A 12,446-nucleotide genomic window follows, 5' to 3' on the forward strand; every position below is an offset into this window, starting at 1 on the left:
CGAGGGCTTTCTCTAACTGCGGCGAGCGGGGGCCCCTCTTCATCGCGGTGCGCGGGCCTCTCACTATCGCGGCCTCTTGTCGCAGAGCACAGGCTCCAGACGCGCAGGCTCAGTAGTTGTGGTTCACGGGCCCAGTCGCTCCGCGGCACGTGGGATCCTCCCAGACCAGGGCTCGAACCCGTGTCCCCCGCCCTAGCAGGCAGACTCTCAACCACTGCGCCACCAGGGAAGCCCTCCTTGCTTTTTTAAAAAAATTAATTTATTTATTTTTGGCTGTGTTGGGTCTTCGTTGCTGCGCTTGGGCTTTCTCTAGTTGCGGCGAGTGGGGACTACTCTTCGTTGCGGTGTGCGGGCTTCTCATTGCGGTGGCTTCTCCTGTTGCGGAGCACGGGCTTTAGGCGTGTGGACTTCAGTAGTTGCGGCACATGGGCTCAGTAGTTGTGGCTCATAGGCTCTAGAGCGCAGGCTCAGTAGTTGTGGTGCTTGGGCTTAGTTGCTCTGCAGCATGTGGGATCTTCCTGGACCAGGGCTCGAACCCATGTCCCCTGCATTGGCAGGCATTCTTAACCACTGCACCACCAGGGAAGCCCCGTTTCTTGCTTTTATGCAGCATGATTTTGAAGAATCTTCTTTGCTGCAAGTAGTAGCGTTTATGATGTTGTTCTAGACTATATCATTCTTTTTTATAAATACACCACAGTATACCTACTCATTTTACTACTGATGGATCATTGAGTTCTTAACAGCTTTTGGTGGGTACAGACAGTGCTATTTTGAATGCTATCCATGTATCCTAGTGGGTATGTGCACAAATTTCACTGGTCTGGGTGTGAACTTGTTGGGTTGTAGGCTATGTTCTCCATGGTGGTGTTCTACTTTACACTCTGGTAAGCATGTATGAGGGCTTCCCTGGCTCCACATTCACCGACCACTTAATGATGTCCGACTTTTAAGTTTGTCCATCTGCTGGCTAGGTTATGGATTCTGATTGTGGTTTTAACTTGCATTTCCTTGGTAGCCAAAGAGATTCAGCATCTTGTCATGCTGATGAGCCATTTGAAAAAATTTTTGAAGTACCTATTCAAGTCATTTGTTGATTTTTCTATTGCCATATCTGTCTTAGAGGTATGTAAATGTTATTTATTTCCTATAAACAAGCTTTTTGTTAAATGTGTTGTAAATATCTTTTATTCTGTGGGTGGTATTTCACTCTCTGTCTTGGTCTGTTTGGGCTGCTATAACAAAAATACCACAGACTGGGTAGCTTCAACAACAGACATTGATTTCTCACAGTTCTAGAGGCCGGGAGTCTAAGATTGAGGCACTGGCTGACTCCATGTCTGGTGAGAAGGAGCTGCTTCTGGTTCATAGTCTGCCATCTTTTTCTGTGTCCTCTAGGGAACCCTTTGGGGTTTCTGTTATAAGGGCACTAACCCTATTCACGAGGCTCCACCCTCATGATCCAGTCACCTCCAAATACCACTACATTGGGGATTCAATATATAAAATTTTTAGTTTTCAATATATAAATTTTGGTGGGGGCTTCCCTGGTGGCGCAGTGGTTGAGAGCCCCGGTCCGGGAAGATCCCACATGCCGCGGAGCAGCTGGGCCCGTGAGGCATGGCTGCTGAGCCTGCGCGTCCGGAGCCTGTGCTCCGCGATGGGAGAGGCCACAGCAGTGAGAGGCCCGTGTACCGCAAAAAATAAATAAATAAATAAATTTTGGTGGGATACAAACATTCAGTCTATAACATTCTCCTAATGGACAGACTATGAACAGATGTTCTTAATTGTAATGTGGTCCTGTGTCATAATCTTTTGTGTTACGGCTAATGCTTTTTGTCATTAGAAAAATTTCCCTACCCTGAGGTCATGAAGATATTTTCCCCTATTATTTTGTAAGAGCTTTATTTGCCTCTCACATTCAAGTCTATCTGAGTGATTTTTGTGGGTGTGTATGGATAAGGGTGTATTTAATTTTTTTTTTCATGGAGGTAGCCCGTGGTACCAATGCTACTTACTAAAAAAAAAATTTTCTTACCCACTCTTTTATAGAGCCACCTCTGATATATATCAAGGGTCATAGGTAAAGGAGGGTCTATTTCTAGACTCCCTATTCTGTACTGTTGGTTATTTTTCTAGCTTTATGTCAAAAGCACTCTGTTTTAATCACTCTAACTTTATAAACAGTCTCAGTGTCTGGTAAAGCAAGTCCTCTCACCTTATCTTTAAGTGTCTTAATTATTCCTGGGCCTTTTCATTTCCATGTAAATTTTAGCTGAGTTTGTCACAGAAACTCCTGTTGGGGTTTTGTTTTGTTTTTAAATTGAAGTATAGTTGATTTACAGTATTGTGTTAGTTCCTGTTTTTTTTTTTTTTTTTTTTGCTGTGGTACGCGGGCCTCTCACTGTTGTGGCCTCTCCCGTTGCGGAGCACAGGCTCCGGACGCGCAGGCTCAGTGGCCATGGCTCACGGGCCCAGCCACTCCACGGCATGTGGGATCTTCCTAGACCCGGGCACGAACCCGTGTCCCCTGCATCGGCAGGCGGACTCTCAACCACTATGCCACCAGGGAAGCCCTGCAAGTCTTTTTTTAAAGGAATTAAAAAAAAAAAAAAAAAAAAAGGAGCATGCAAATCCTAACCCAAAGAACATTGAGCCAAGTTCTGCATTGGGTCTGTTTTATACTCTTCAACTCTGGGTTGCTGTTTTTCTCTATATATTGCATTATGTATGTCTAAAAGATAATAATTCTTTTAAAGGCTATTACATCTAAAAAATAAATAATTCCTTGTAATCAATGATCTTGTCTATTTCACATTTCCCCAATTGTTTCATAAAAAATTGTACATTGAAACTGGTTGATATATCTTTTAAATCCTTAAAAAAAATTCTATAGGGCTCCCCTTCCCTTTTTTTTTTTTTCTTACTGTGTATTTGTTGAAGAAACGAACAGATCAGGTCATTTGTTTCCCCTTTTGAGTTTTCCTGATTGTGTTCCTGAGCTGTCCTTTAACATGTTTCTCTGTTTCCTCTGTAAATTGGTAGTTAGATCTAAAGATAAAAAACATTTTTGTTTTTTATTTTTTAAGCACTTCTAATGTTGTAGATTTCTTGGATCATGTGGGTTCAGAGGGGCTTGAAGGTTGAACATTACATATAGTTATGTATGTGTAGTTATAGTGCCTGGTTATAATCATATAATCATGCCCTGTGCCTCCCTGATTGTCACACCTCCAGAATCCCACATCAGTTTGAGGTTAGAATGGAGGGTGTATTTGGAAGTAGAAGTACCTCCGCCTTTTGAAATTCTAAGTCCTTTTTTATGCAGAGGTTCTGTCCCGCGTGTGGACTAAAAAAAAAAAAAAAACCGCAGTGTGAGAGTTGTGAGTTAAGTTTTATTTGGGGCAAAATGAGGACTATAGCCCGGGAGACAGCATTTCAGAGAGCTCTGAGAAAGTGCTCCGAAGAGGCTGGGGTCAAGGTCAGTATATATGTGATTGTGGCGAACAGGGAGTACATGCAGTCAAGCACGTATTTTTTGCAGAAGGTTTCTGCTAGTCACGAGGAGCAGACATCACCAAGAAAGATTTTAGTGCTTTTCTAGATACGAGGAGATACAAGAATTGGGCTCATAAAATCTTTTCCTAAAACTATCTATCTGAAGACCTGTTCTGCCTGTTTTCCCCAGAGCCCAGAGTGCCTGCCTCCTTCCTGCTCTCCACCCTGAACTCCTCTCAGGGGGTGCTGAAGGCCAGCAGCCGCAGCGGGTCAGGATTTGATCCTTGTAGAGGTAGATGGCAAGTGCCAATTTGTAGGTGACATGAGCATTCCCCTGCCCTGCACCACAGCCGTGCCTAGGAGTTCTTGAATGTGTCTTCTGCTCTCTTTAACTGTAATTCAGCTTCTTAGTCTGATAATACCTAATCTGTGTCGAAGTCCTCTTTGGCCACACCTTCCAGTTTACCTCTTCCCTTTCTAAAGTGTAATTGGAAAGCACCTTAGCCTGAATAATAATTCTTTTACTTTAGGAGAAAGTGGCAGCCATGGACCCCATAAGCATGAGAAATGTGTTCATTTCTGCAATTTTTTTAATTTTCAGATTTATCATTACAAAAGTAATCATTTATTTCAAAATTAAGTAATTGTTTAAAATTTTTAAACAATGTAGAACTTTATATAAAGTGAAAACTGAATGTACCATCATCCTCCCCACTTCCACCTCATTACTTCCTCAGTGATAACTGTTAAGTTTGGTATATCTCATTTGAAACTTAACTCTATACAGATACATGACATATTATATATACATGCATACATATACAAATGTTTTGTTCTTTAAAAATATTCAAAACTTTTTACTTATGCTACAAAACTTTTATCTATGCAACACTGTCAATGTATTTTATAGGGGAGGTATTCTTCCCCTTCTAGTTAGTGTTAGCTAGCTGTCATTTTCATTTTTCCTGTATGACCAAGTTGTAAATCAGGAAAAACAGGTTAAGAGAGTGCCTACAAATTACCAAGAAAACTTGTAGATAGCTTTTCATTTTATAAAAAGGCACGGTAGAGGGCTTGCCTGGTGGCGCAGTGGTTGAGAGTCCGCCTGCCAATGCAGGGAACACGGGTTCGTGCCCCGGTCCGGGAAGATTGCACATGCCGCGGATCAGCTGGGCCCGTGAGCCATGGCCGCTGAGCCTGCGCGTCCGGAGCCTGTGCTCCGCAACGGGAGAGGCCACAACAGTGAGAGGCCCACGTACCGCAAAAAAAAAAAAAAAAAAAAAAAAAAAAGGCATGGTAGGATGTAAGTAGTATAAAAATTAAATTATTTATAAATGCCATATAGCATATATTTTTTAAAAGTCTTATACTAGTAGAACTTAACACACCAAAGTACCAAAAAGGACCAAATTTATACTTAATTTAGCAAAGTTAGCTCTTTGTTTAAAAGTTCGCTTTCCTTGTTTAAAAAAATCATTTCGGGGCTTCCCTGGTGGCGCAGTGGTTGGGAGTACGCCTGCCGATGCAGGGGACACGGGTTCGTGGCCCAGTCCGGGAAGATCCCACATGCCGCGGAAAGGCTGGGCCCATGAGCCATGGCCGCTGAGCCTGCGCGTCCGGAGCCTGTGCTCCGCAACGGGAGAGGCCACAGCAGTGAGAGGCCCGCGTACCAACAACAACAACAACAAAAAATCATTTTGGGTGGTTGGGGGCTCGGACGGGACAGGGTTGTGCCAGGGCGGGGGGGGGGGGGACGGGGGGGAGGGTGGAGTTGCTGGGCTCTGACGCCTTTCTCCATGCAGAAAAAGGAAAAAAATCATTTCCAAGAAAATTGGAAAAATACAGAAAATGGAGAAAGCCACCCATGGTCATTTCATAAATGTTAATAGCCAGAATCAGAATTAGATGGAATAGTCCTATGGCAGTAACTAGTCTATATTCCTTTCCCAGAACCTTTTCTCCCAAATCCCAGGTGGGATTTTATGAGAAAGTATGTCTTTCTGAGGTTCAAACTTTTTGAAATATAAAAACTTTATTTAATCTAAGTTTTACAAAGTTCCCAAATAACTAAGATGTACTAGACGAATATAATTTCTCTCTTTACTGCCATCTGAGCCCTCTCTTGCCTTCTCTTGCCCCCAATTCTCATATAAAATCATTGAATTGGAGTAGACCTTAGGGTTGGCTCATTCAGTACTTAGGAAAACAAATTTTACAAAGCCTCTGAGTCCTGTGGAACTGCTTCTAGTGAATAGCACAGTTTTGATTAGTGGCATCGTCCCGCCATAGCTATTTCAGAAGGAGAATCTCCTATTGTAATCACCTGAGAGGCAGCTGTAAAAGTTTGAACTCAACTTAAATGAGCATCAGCTTTTTTTTCCTTTTGGTTGGAATGACAGTTTGAAACAAAGAGTTCCTTTATTTCTGAATTTCATAAAATGTCTAGCAAAGAGACAGAGTGCACTTCGAGACATATTTCACTAAAAGCCTTTTTATTTTATTTATTTTTTAGCACAACAAAAATCTTTGTGAGGTAGGAAAAGAAGTCAGGAGAGAGGAAATCTCCCACCCAGTACATACATCTCTTTTTGCAGTTTCACAACTAGCCAAGTTATTTACTTAAGATGTTACGTTTCTTTCTCCTCAAACCTGGAATGTCTTACTAGCCAGTTCCTTGAAGGAAGGAAATAAGAGGCTGCTGAAGGGGATTAGTACCGATACAGTTACTGAAATTTTGAATTCACAGTAGAAGTCCGCATTAGTACATTTTAGATAATTAGGAATAGGCTTTTAAACCTAAGTTTCCTGAAGCCTTTGGTATCTTCTAGGTCTTTATGATTCACGTGACGTTACCACCTACAAATTAGTATATTTTTACTGTAAAATCACACGGCCTTATTAGTGTCGCTCGCATGTATCTCCATTAGGAGTGAAAAGGTTCATGCGTTTTGGACAGGCAGAATTTCCGTTCAGAGCTCTCTGTTGGAAACCGAGAAGTACGGTTTCTGTCGCCGTCCTGTGGTTGCCCCCTTGCTGTGGAAGCTGTTTGGTCTGTCACCCCCGGGCTTAGTCACCGTCACACGTAGCAGGGCCTGCTTGATGGGGAGGCGAGCCCGTCGCTCTGGCAACCGTGGCACCTTGGTGACGTCAGCCCGCGGGGCTGCGCGCGCCGACCGGTCGGGCATGGCGGCTGCCCAGCCTGCTGCGGCGGGGCTGCGGGGCGCGCGCGGGCGGTGAGCTCGCGAGCTTTCCCTCCGCTGTTTTTTGCGGACCTCCGCCATGGACGCCGCCTCCGACCCCTACCTGCCCTACGACGGGGGAGGAGACTGCATCCCCCTGCGGGAACTGCACAGGCGAGGTAATGCGGGCGGGCGGCGGGGCTGCTCCCGGGCCGAGGGTTCGAGGGCCTTGGAGGGTCCCGGTCCGGCTGTTCCCTGCGTGCGCATCGCGGCCGCCGTCACAGCGCGCCCCGGTCCTGCTGGGTGGCGCGGGCAGTGGCGCTTCTCCACCTTACTTCACACCGCGAAATCCGGTGCGTGTCCCCGTGCCATTGGATTTCAGCTGCTGCCGGTTACCGTGGAGCCCCTGCACCGTAACGTCAATTCCTAGGAGAAGCTCTTACCTGCCTTTTAGAACACTTTCAAATGGCAGTAGAGAGGAACACTGTTTTATACGAATATTTTTATTTAGCATGCATTCAGCTGATTACATTGTCTTCCACAGGTATCTGGTAAAAATTTATATGATAAAAACATATGGGATCATTTTTACACATCAGAAAAAATAAGAGTCAGTAGTTTGTAAAAGCCAGAAAAGCGCCCAGCATTCATTTAAGTCTTTCGGCAGGCACTGCCAGAAATGGTTACATGTTAATTAAACTGCCCTTTTTTCATTTTTCATAAACTGATTATTCTGGAAATAGACTGGCAGTTCTAGAAGAAAAACTGAACCTCAAGAAAAATCTCTTAGCTAGATGACTTCATTTATGAGCCACATTCGTTTGAATTTCCTGCATGATATTATGAACCCCTTTTGTGAGCAGGGAAGTCATGATTTTCCTGAGCATATTTAGCCTCTTATTTAAAACATAGTTTGTATTCTGATAACACCTTTCTTTAGTATTAAGTTCCATTAGGATGAAAAATGGTAATATGTTTAACACATACTTATTGGTTGGCTTGTGTCTTCTAGACAATATTTTAGGCTCTGAACAGTTGTAACGTTATATATCCCATAGTATTCTGTTGTTAGCAAAAGCGTGCTTTTCAGATTTTGAGAAAAACTATATGAAGATCATGTTATATATTGTGCTTTCTCTTAGTTACCTTTTTAGTAAAATATACATATATATGTATATATAAATTATTTTAGAACATTTGGGGGAATACCTAAAAGCATAAAGAAGAAAATTAAATTTTCTCATAATCTTAGCACCTAGAATTGTTGGGTTTGTTTGTTTTTCCAGCTCTAATGTGTTCCTGTGCTTTCCTTTTTTTCTGTGTTCCCATCATGCCTTTTCTGGTAGGGATTTCTTTAAACAGGAAGCAACCTGAATGAATGGTGACTGTTCAGATGTCACAGTATTTGCTAATCAGTAATTAAACTGTGTTTTCTTTGAGCTGTTTCAACCTCCGTTTGTTGATTTATAACAAACCAGAAGACCTGGGGTTGGGAAATTTAAATTCCCAGTGTTAGCCGTGGCAATCTTTGACATGACTTGGCATATGGACCCCACCTCTGTATAAGGTGTGCAAGTAATAAGAAGTAAGCCAAAGCTTATGTGCGAGTAGGCATGGTTCCTGGTTTGATTATTACTAAACTAGAAGCTTTTGGCTTCTATTATATTTTTACAAATAGTCCTTTAGGAACCTTGCTTAAGGTCTAAGTCAGTCCCACTCTTGGCAGCTCAGACGGGTTCCTTATCCTTTGACAAGACCTTCCTCAGCCAACCTAAGCCGTTTTGTTTGAGAGTAACACTGTGTCTTTGTAGTACAGGTCAGTTGGTTATTAGGCTCACTTGACCGTTCTGTAGCATCCTAGCATCTGTGGGTAAGAGGTTATTTGTGTTCCATAATTTATGACCTTTTCTGGCCATGGGTCAAAACAAAGGAACTGGAGATGTGGAGACAAGCAGTTAACATGAATCAAGAAAAAGAATCAGCTTCCCTGTAAGGACAAAATTGCAATGACTAGAAATATCTCTTGGGGCTGGAAAAGAGCGAAGAGGCAGATAACCCAAGTATAAAATTGTAAAGGATATCAGTGAAGGAAATAGACTGTTTACTGAATCCCTGAGTGCTAGGGTTAGGAATTACCTTTGTGGATAAATTAAATTTAATGCTCCTTGTCCAGGCAAGATGGTAAATATGACAGTTCCCACTTAAGTGAGTAATACAGAAACTAGAAATGGATGTAGATTAAAAAGAGAATTAAGGCTTCCCTGGTGGCACAATGGTTAAGAATCCACCTGCCAATGCAGGGGACACGGGTTCGAGCCCTGGTCCAGGAAGATCCCACATGCCATGGAGCAACTAAGCCCGTGTGCCACAACTACTGAGCCTGCGCTCTAGAACCCGCAAGCCACAACTACTGAATCCCGCATGCCTAGAGCCCGTGCTCCACAACAAGAGAAGCCACCACAATGAGAAGCCCGTGCACCGCAACGAAGAGCAGCCTCTGCTCACTGCAACTAGAGAAAGCCTGCACGCAGCAACGGAGACCCAGTACAGCCAAAAATAAATAAATAAAATAAGTAAATTTATTAAAAAAAATAGAATTAGTTAATATATTGTTGATGGATTAGAAATTAATATGACATTTTAGAATAGTTATCTTTGGGAGTAAATTTCCTGTCAGACACTATTAAGTTCTTTCATAAAATATCTCTTCCATTTTCATTGGGGCGGGGGGAAGAAAACCTTTGGTTTATTTGCATTATTAGTTTTATACTTTGACTTTTTTCCTTATTTGTTCATGAAGTTTAGGTAGTTTGGAGGTTGAATTCTTTTTTATCCTAACAGGCCCTTATAAGTGCATTTGATCTTTGGGGCTTTTAGCATTATTTGAATATTGTTTCCTTTGAAGTTTGTGTTGAGCTCTCTTGTGTGTATAAGGCACTCTCAGGTGCTGTGGAGAACTGGTGGGAGTAGTAATGGTGATATTAATAAAAGTTAATACCTACACTGTTCTAATAAGTGCTTTACGTGTGTCAGCTCATTGATGTGTAACAAATTATTTTAATCCCTGTCACAGACTGTGAAGTAGGAACGGTTATAATCCCCATTTTCCTGTTGACAAGACTGAGATAAAGAAATGTTCAAGGGGCTTTCCTGGTGGCGCAGTGGTTGAGAGTCTGCCTGCCGATGCAGGGGAGACGGGCTCGTGCCCCGGTCCGGGAAGATCCCACATGCCGCGGAGCGGCTGGGCCCGTGAGCCATGGCCGCTGAGCCTGCGTGTCCGGAGCCTGTGCTCCGCAACGGGAGAGGCCACAGCAGTGAGAGGCCCGTGTACCGCAAAAAAAAAAAAAAAAAAGAAAAAAGAAATGTTCAAGAAACGTCAGGATTCGGTGCAGATGATGAGACTCATAGTCTGATCGTGGAGACACACTGCTTTGCACTGTGTATGTCCCTGTGATAACTTGGCATGTGCAGTCTGGTAGGAGCGTAAGAAGGCTTCCCAGGTTTACAGACAAACAAACAAAACCCCAAGGAAGCTAATTTCTCGTGAATGGTACAGACTGCATGTTCTGTGAGTCTGTTTTGGGGGGGTGGGGGGATGGAGACCACTCTTCTTTTGACAAGTGTTATCAAAGTCGGCCGAGTTTCCACGTCCACAGGGGATTTGATACGCGTTCCTGGTGGGGAGGATAGGCTAGTAAGTGCTCTGATGGGACCAAGTGCCTAGTATGTTGTTCCCTGATTAGTTTTGTTGTGTCACTGGGTCGGCTAAAGGGGTCCTTTAGGAAGGTAGAAGAGTGCCAGATCCCAGAGGAACTTGAATGCTAGACTAATACTGGTCTTAGACCACAAGAGGTGTGGCTTTCTTTCTGAAATAAAGTTTGAGGTTTTTTTTTTTTTAATTTATTAAAAAATTTTTTTTGCTGCGCCGAGCAGCTTGCGGGTTCTTAGTTCTCCGACCAGGGAATGAACCCGGGCCCAGAGCAGTGAAAGCGCTGAGTCCTAACCACTGGACCACCAGGGAATTCCCAAGGTTTTTTTTTTATGTTTTGTTTTTTAAAGCTTCTACCTGAAATCATTTCTTGACATCCATTAGCTCAGACATATATTTAAGTAAAGCTTTTTTCTTCCTATTATAATAGGTGAATTTGTTCATTTTTATTCCCTCCTGAAAGTATCAGTAGTTAGCATTTTTTGCACGTTATTTGAAAAGCTAGGTGTTAGATTCTTATTGCCACAGGGACATTCTGTAGATTCTTTGTAAAATTATTTTAGGATTCGAGTCCTTATTGTACTTCTCTTACCTTTAATCTTCTAGCCAACTAGAAAATTAAATCTCTTCTTACAAATTAATTCATCTGATGTCAAAAAGTCTTTGTATTCTAAAATAATAGTATAAAACAAAGCCTGTCTTTAGATTTATTTTGCCCACAGTATATGAATTTAAAATCTTCAATTAAATGTGTTTCATATTACTATCTCTAGCTCTATTTTCTAAAATTAGCTGACATTTTTAGTATGATTAATTTTATACCATCTCATGGCTTGTTGTAAGTTAAAAATGCTTTGTGTTTCAAGATATCAAAACGTGAGCAGGTCTCTTGACACATAGATTAAGCTTGTGATTTTGGCTGTTTTCCCAGCATTCAGGTCTCTGTTTCGTGCTGACACGAGGCCACAGGAGACTGGTGGCTTAAACTGTATTTTAAAGTTTTTTGTTTTTTAATAAACAGATGTTTAATTCATAGTTTTTTGGTAGTTCTTTACAACCTTAACTAGATCAAAGATGGATTTGCCTTAGTTTGTCAATTTATTCCCTCCGCCATTTAAGAGAGCAAATTCCATGAATCTTTTTTTTCATGTAATCTACAGATCATCTTATGTGCAGAGATAATAAATGAACATGGAACTTGTTTCCAGTTATACAGATGTCTTAATACCCACTTTATCATCCCTACCTAAGAATGTGGCTTTTTATTTTGGGGTGTCAGTAGAACAGAGAAGGAAACAGTGAGTTGGGTAGTTTAGCATTGCTACTTACTGGTCCTGTATCTTCTGTCAACTTCTTTGCCATTTGGTTTTAATTTGCAAGGCTTTGCCATTTAACTAGGTGGCAGTTAAGTATGACTGTGAATGGCAGAACAAATTTAAAGAGTAAGTACTTAATTTATCCAGCAGATGTCCCGTTGACCACCTCCTAAGTACCAGCACTGTGCTGTTACACTTAATCTTCCATTTGGAAATCTGCTGACACTCTGGGACTTCCACTATCAACTTACAACACTCACTTTACCCTCCCTCACCAGGGTGACCATTCCTTATCAATAGGGTCACAGAGGGAGGAGAAAATCCACTGGGGACTAGACTTCCTGCTCTTAATACACAGCTGAAACTGGGCTGTCAGGGAATATGCAGAATTTTAGATTTCTGCCTGCCTTATTCCATAATTTAAAATAAAGGCATATATGTTTTATGTGTGTGTGATAGCACAGTAATCTGCCTATGAGCTTAAACGGCAGGGATCACTGCTCTCAAATCTTTTGAGATTGACCCCAGCGGTAATAAGCAATAGTCTTAGTAAACAAATATATACCTACTTTTGCATGTAGAGCTATTATTTGGATATTCCCCTTTGAGAAAAGACTTTGACTACGGAAGAAGTGTGATGGTGAAATTTACTAATAAATTAGTTCACTCCAAGGTGTAACAATTAAGTATTATTTTTTTGTAGCTCAGTTCAGCAAATATATATTGAGGCCTAGTGGGTGG

General features: G+C 42.1%; 1 protein-coding gene across 4 annotated transcripts in view; it reads left to right on the top strand.

Moving 5' to 3' along the window:
• CLCN3 (chloride voltage-gated channel 3) overlaps window positions 1-12,446 on the top strand; it is a 69,437-nt gene that overhangs the window by 16,838 nt on the left and 40,153 nt on the right. The window contains exon 1 of one of the 4 annotated variants that reach the window (XM_065879671.1): window positions 6,781-6,859. The exons of the other annotated variants lie outside the window; for them this stretch is intronic. Coding sequence (XP_065735743.1) covers window positions 6,781-6,859 — 79 coding nt within the window. Of the gene's footprint in view, window positions 1-6,780; window positions 6,860-12,446 lie in introns of those variants that run through there. 4 annotated transcript variants of the gene reach the window in all.

This window comes from Phocoena phocoena, chromosome 6, assembly GCF_963924675.1.
Source record: "Phocoena phocoena chromosome 6, mPhoPho1.1, whole genome shotgun sequence".
Taxonomy (NCBI): domain Eukaryota; kingdom Metazoa; phylum Chordata; class Mammalia; order Artiodactyla; family Phocoenidae; genus Phocoena; species Phocoena phocoena.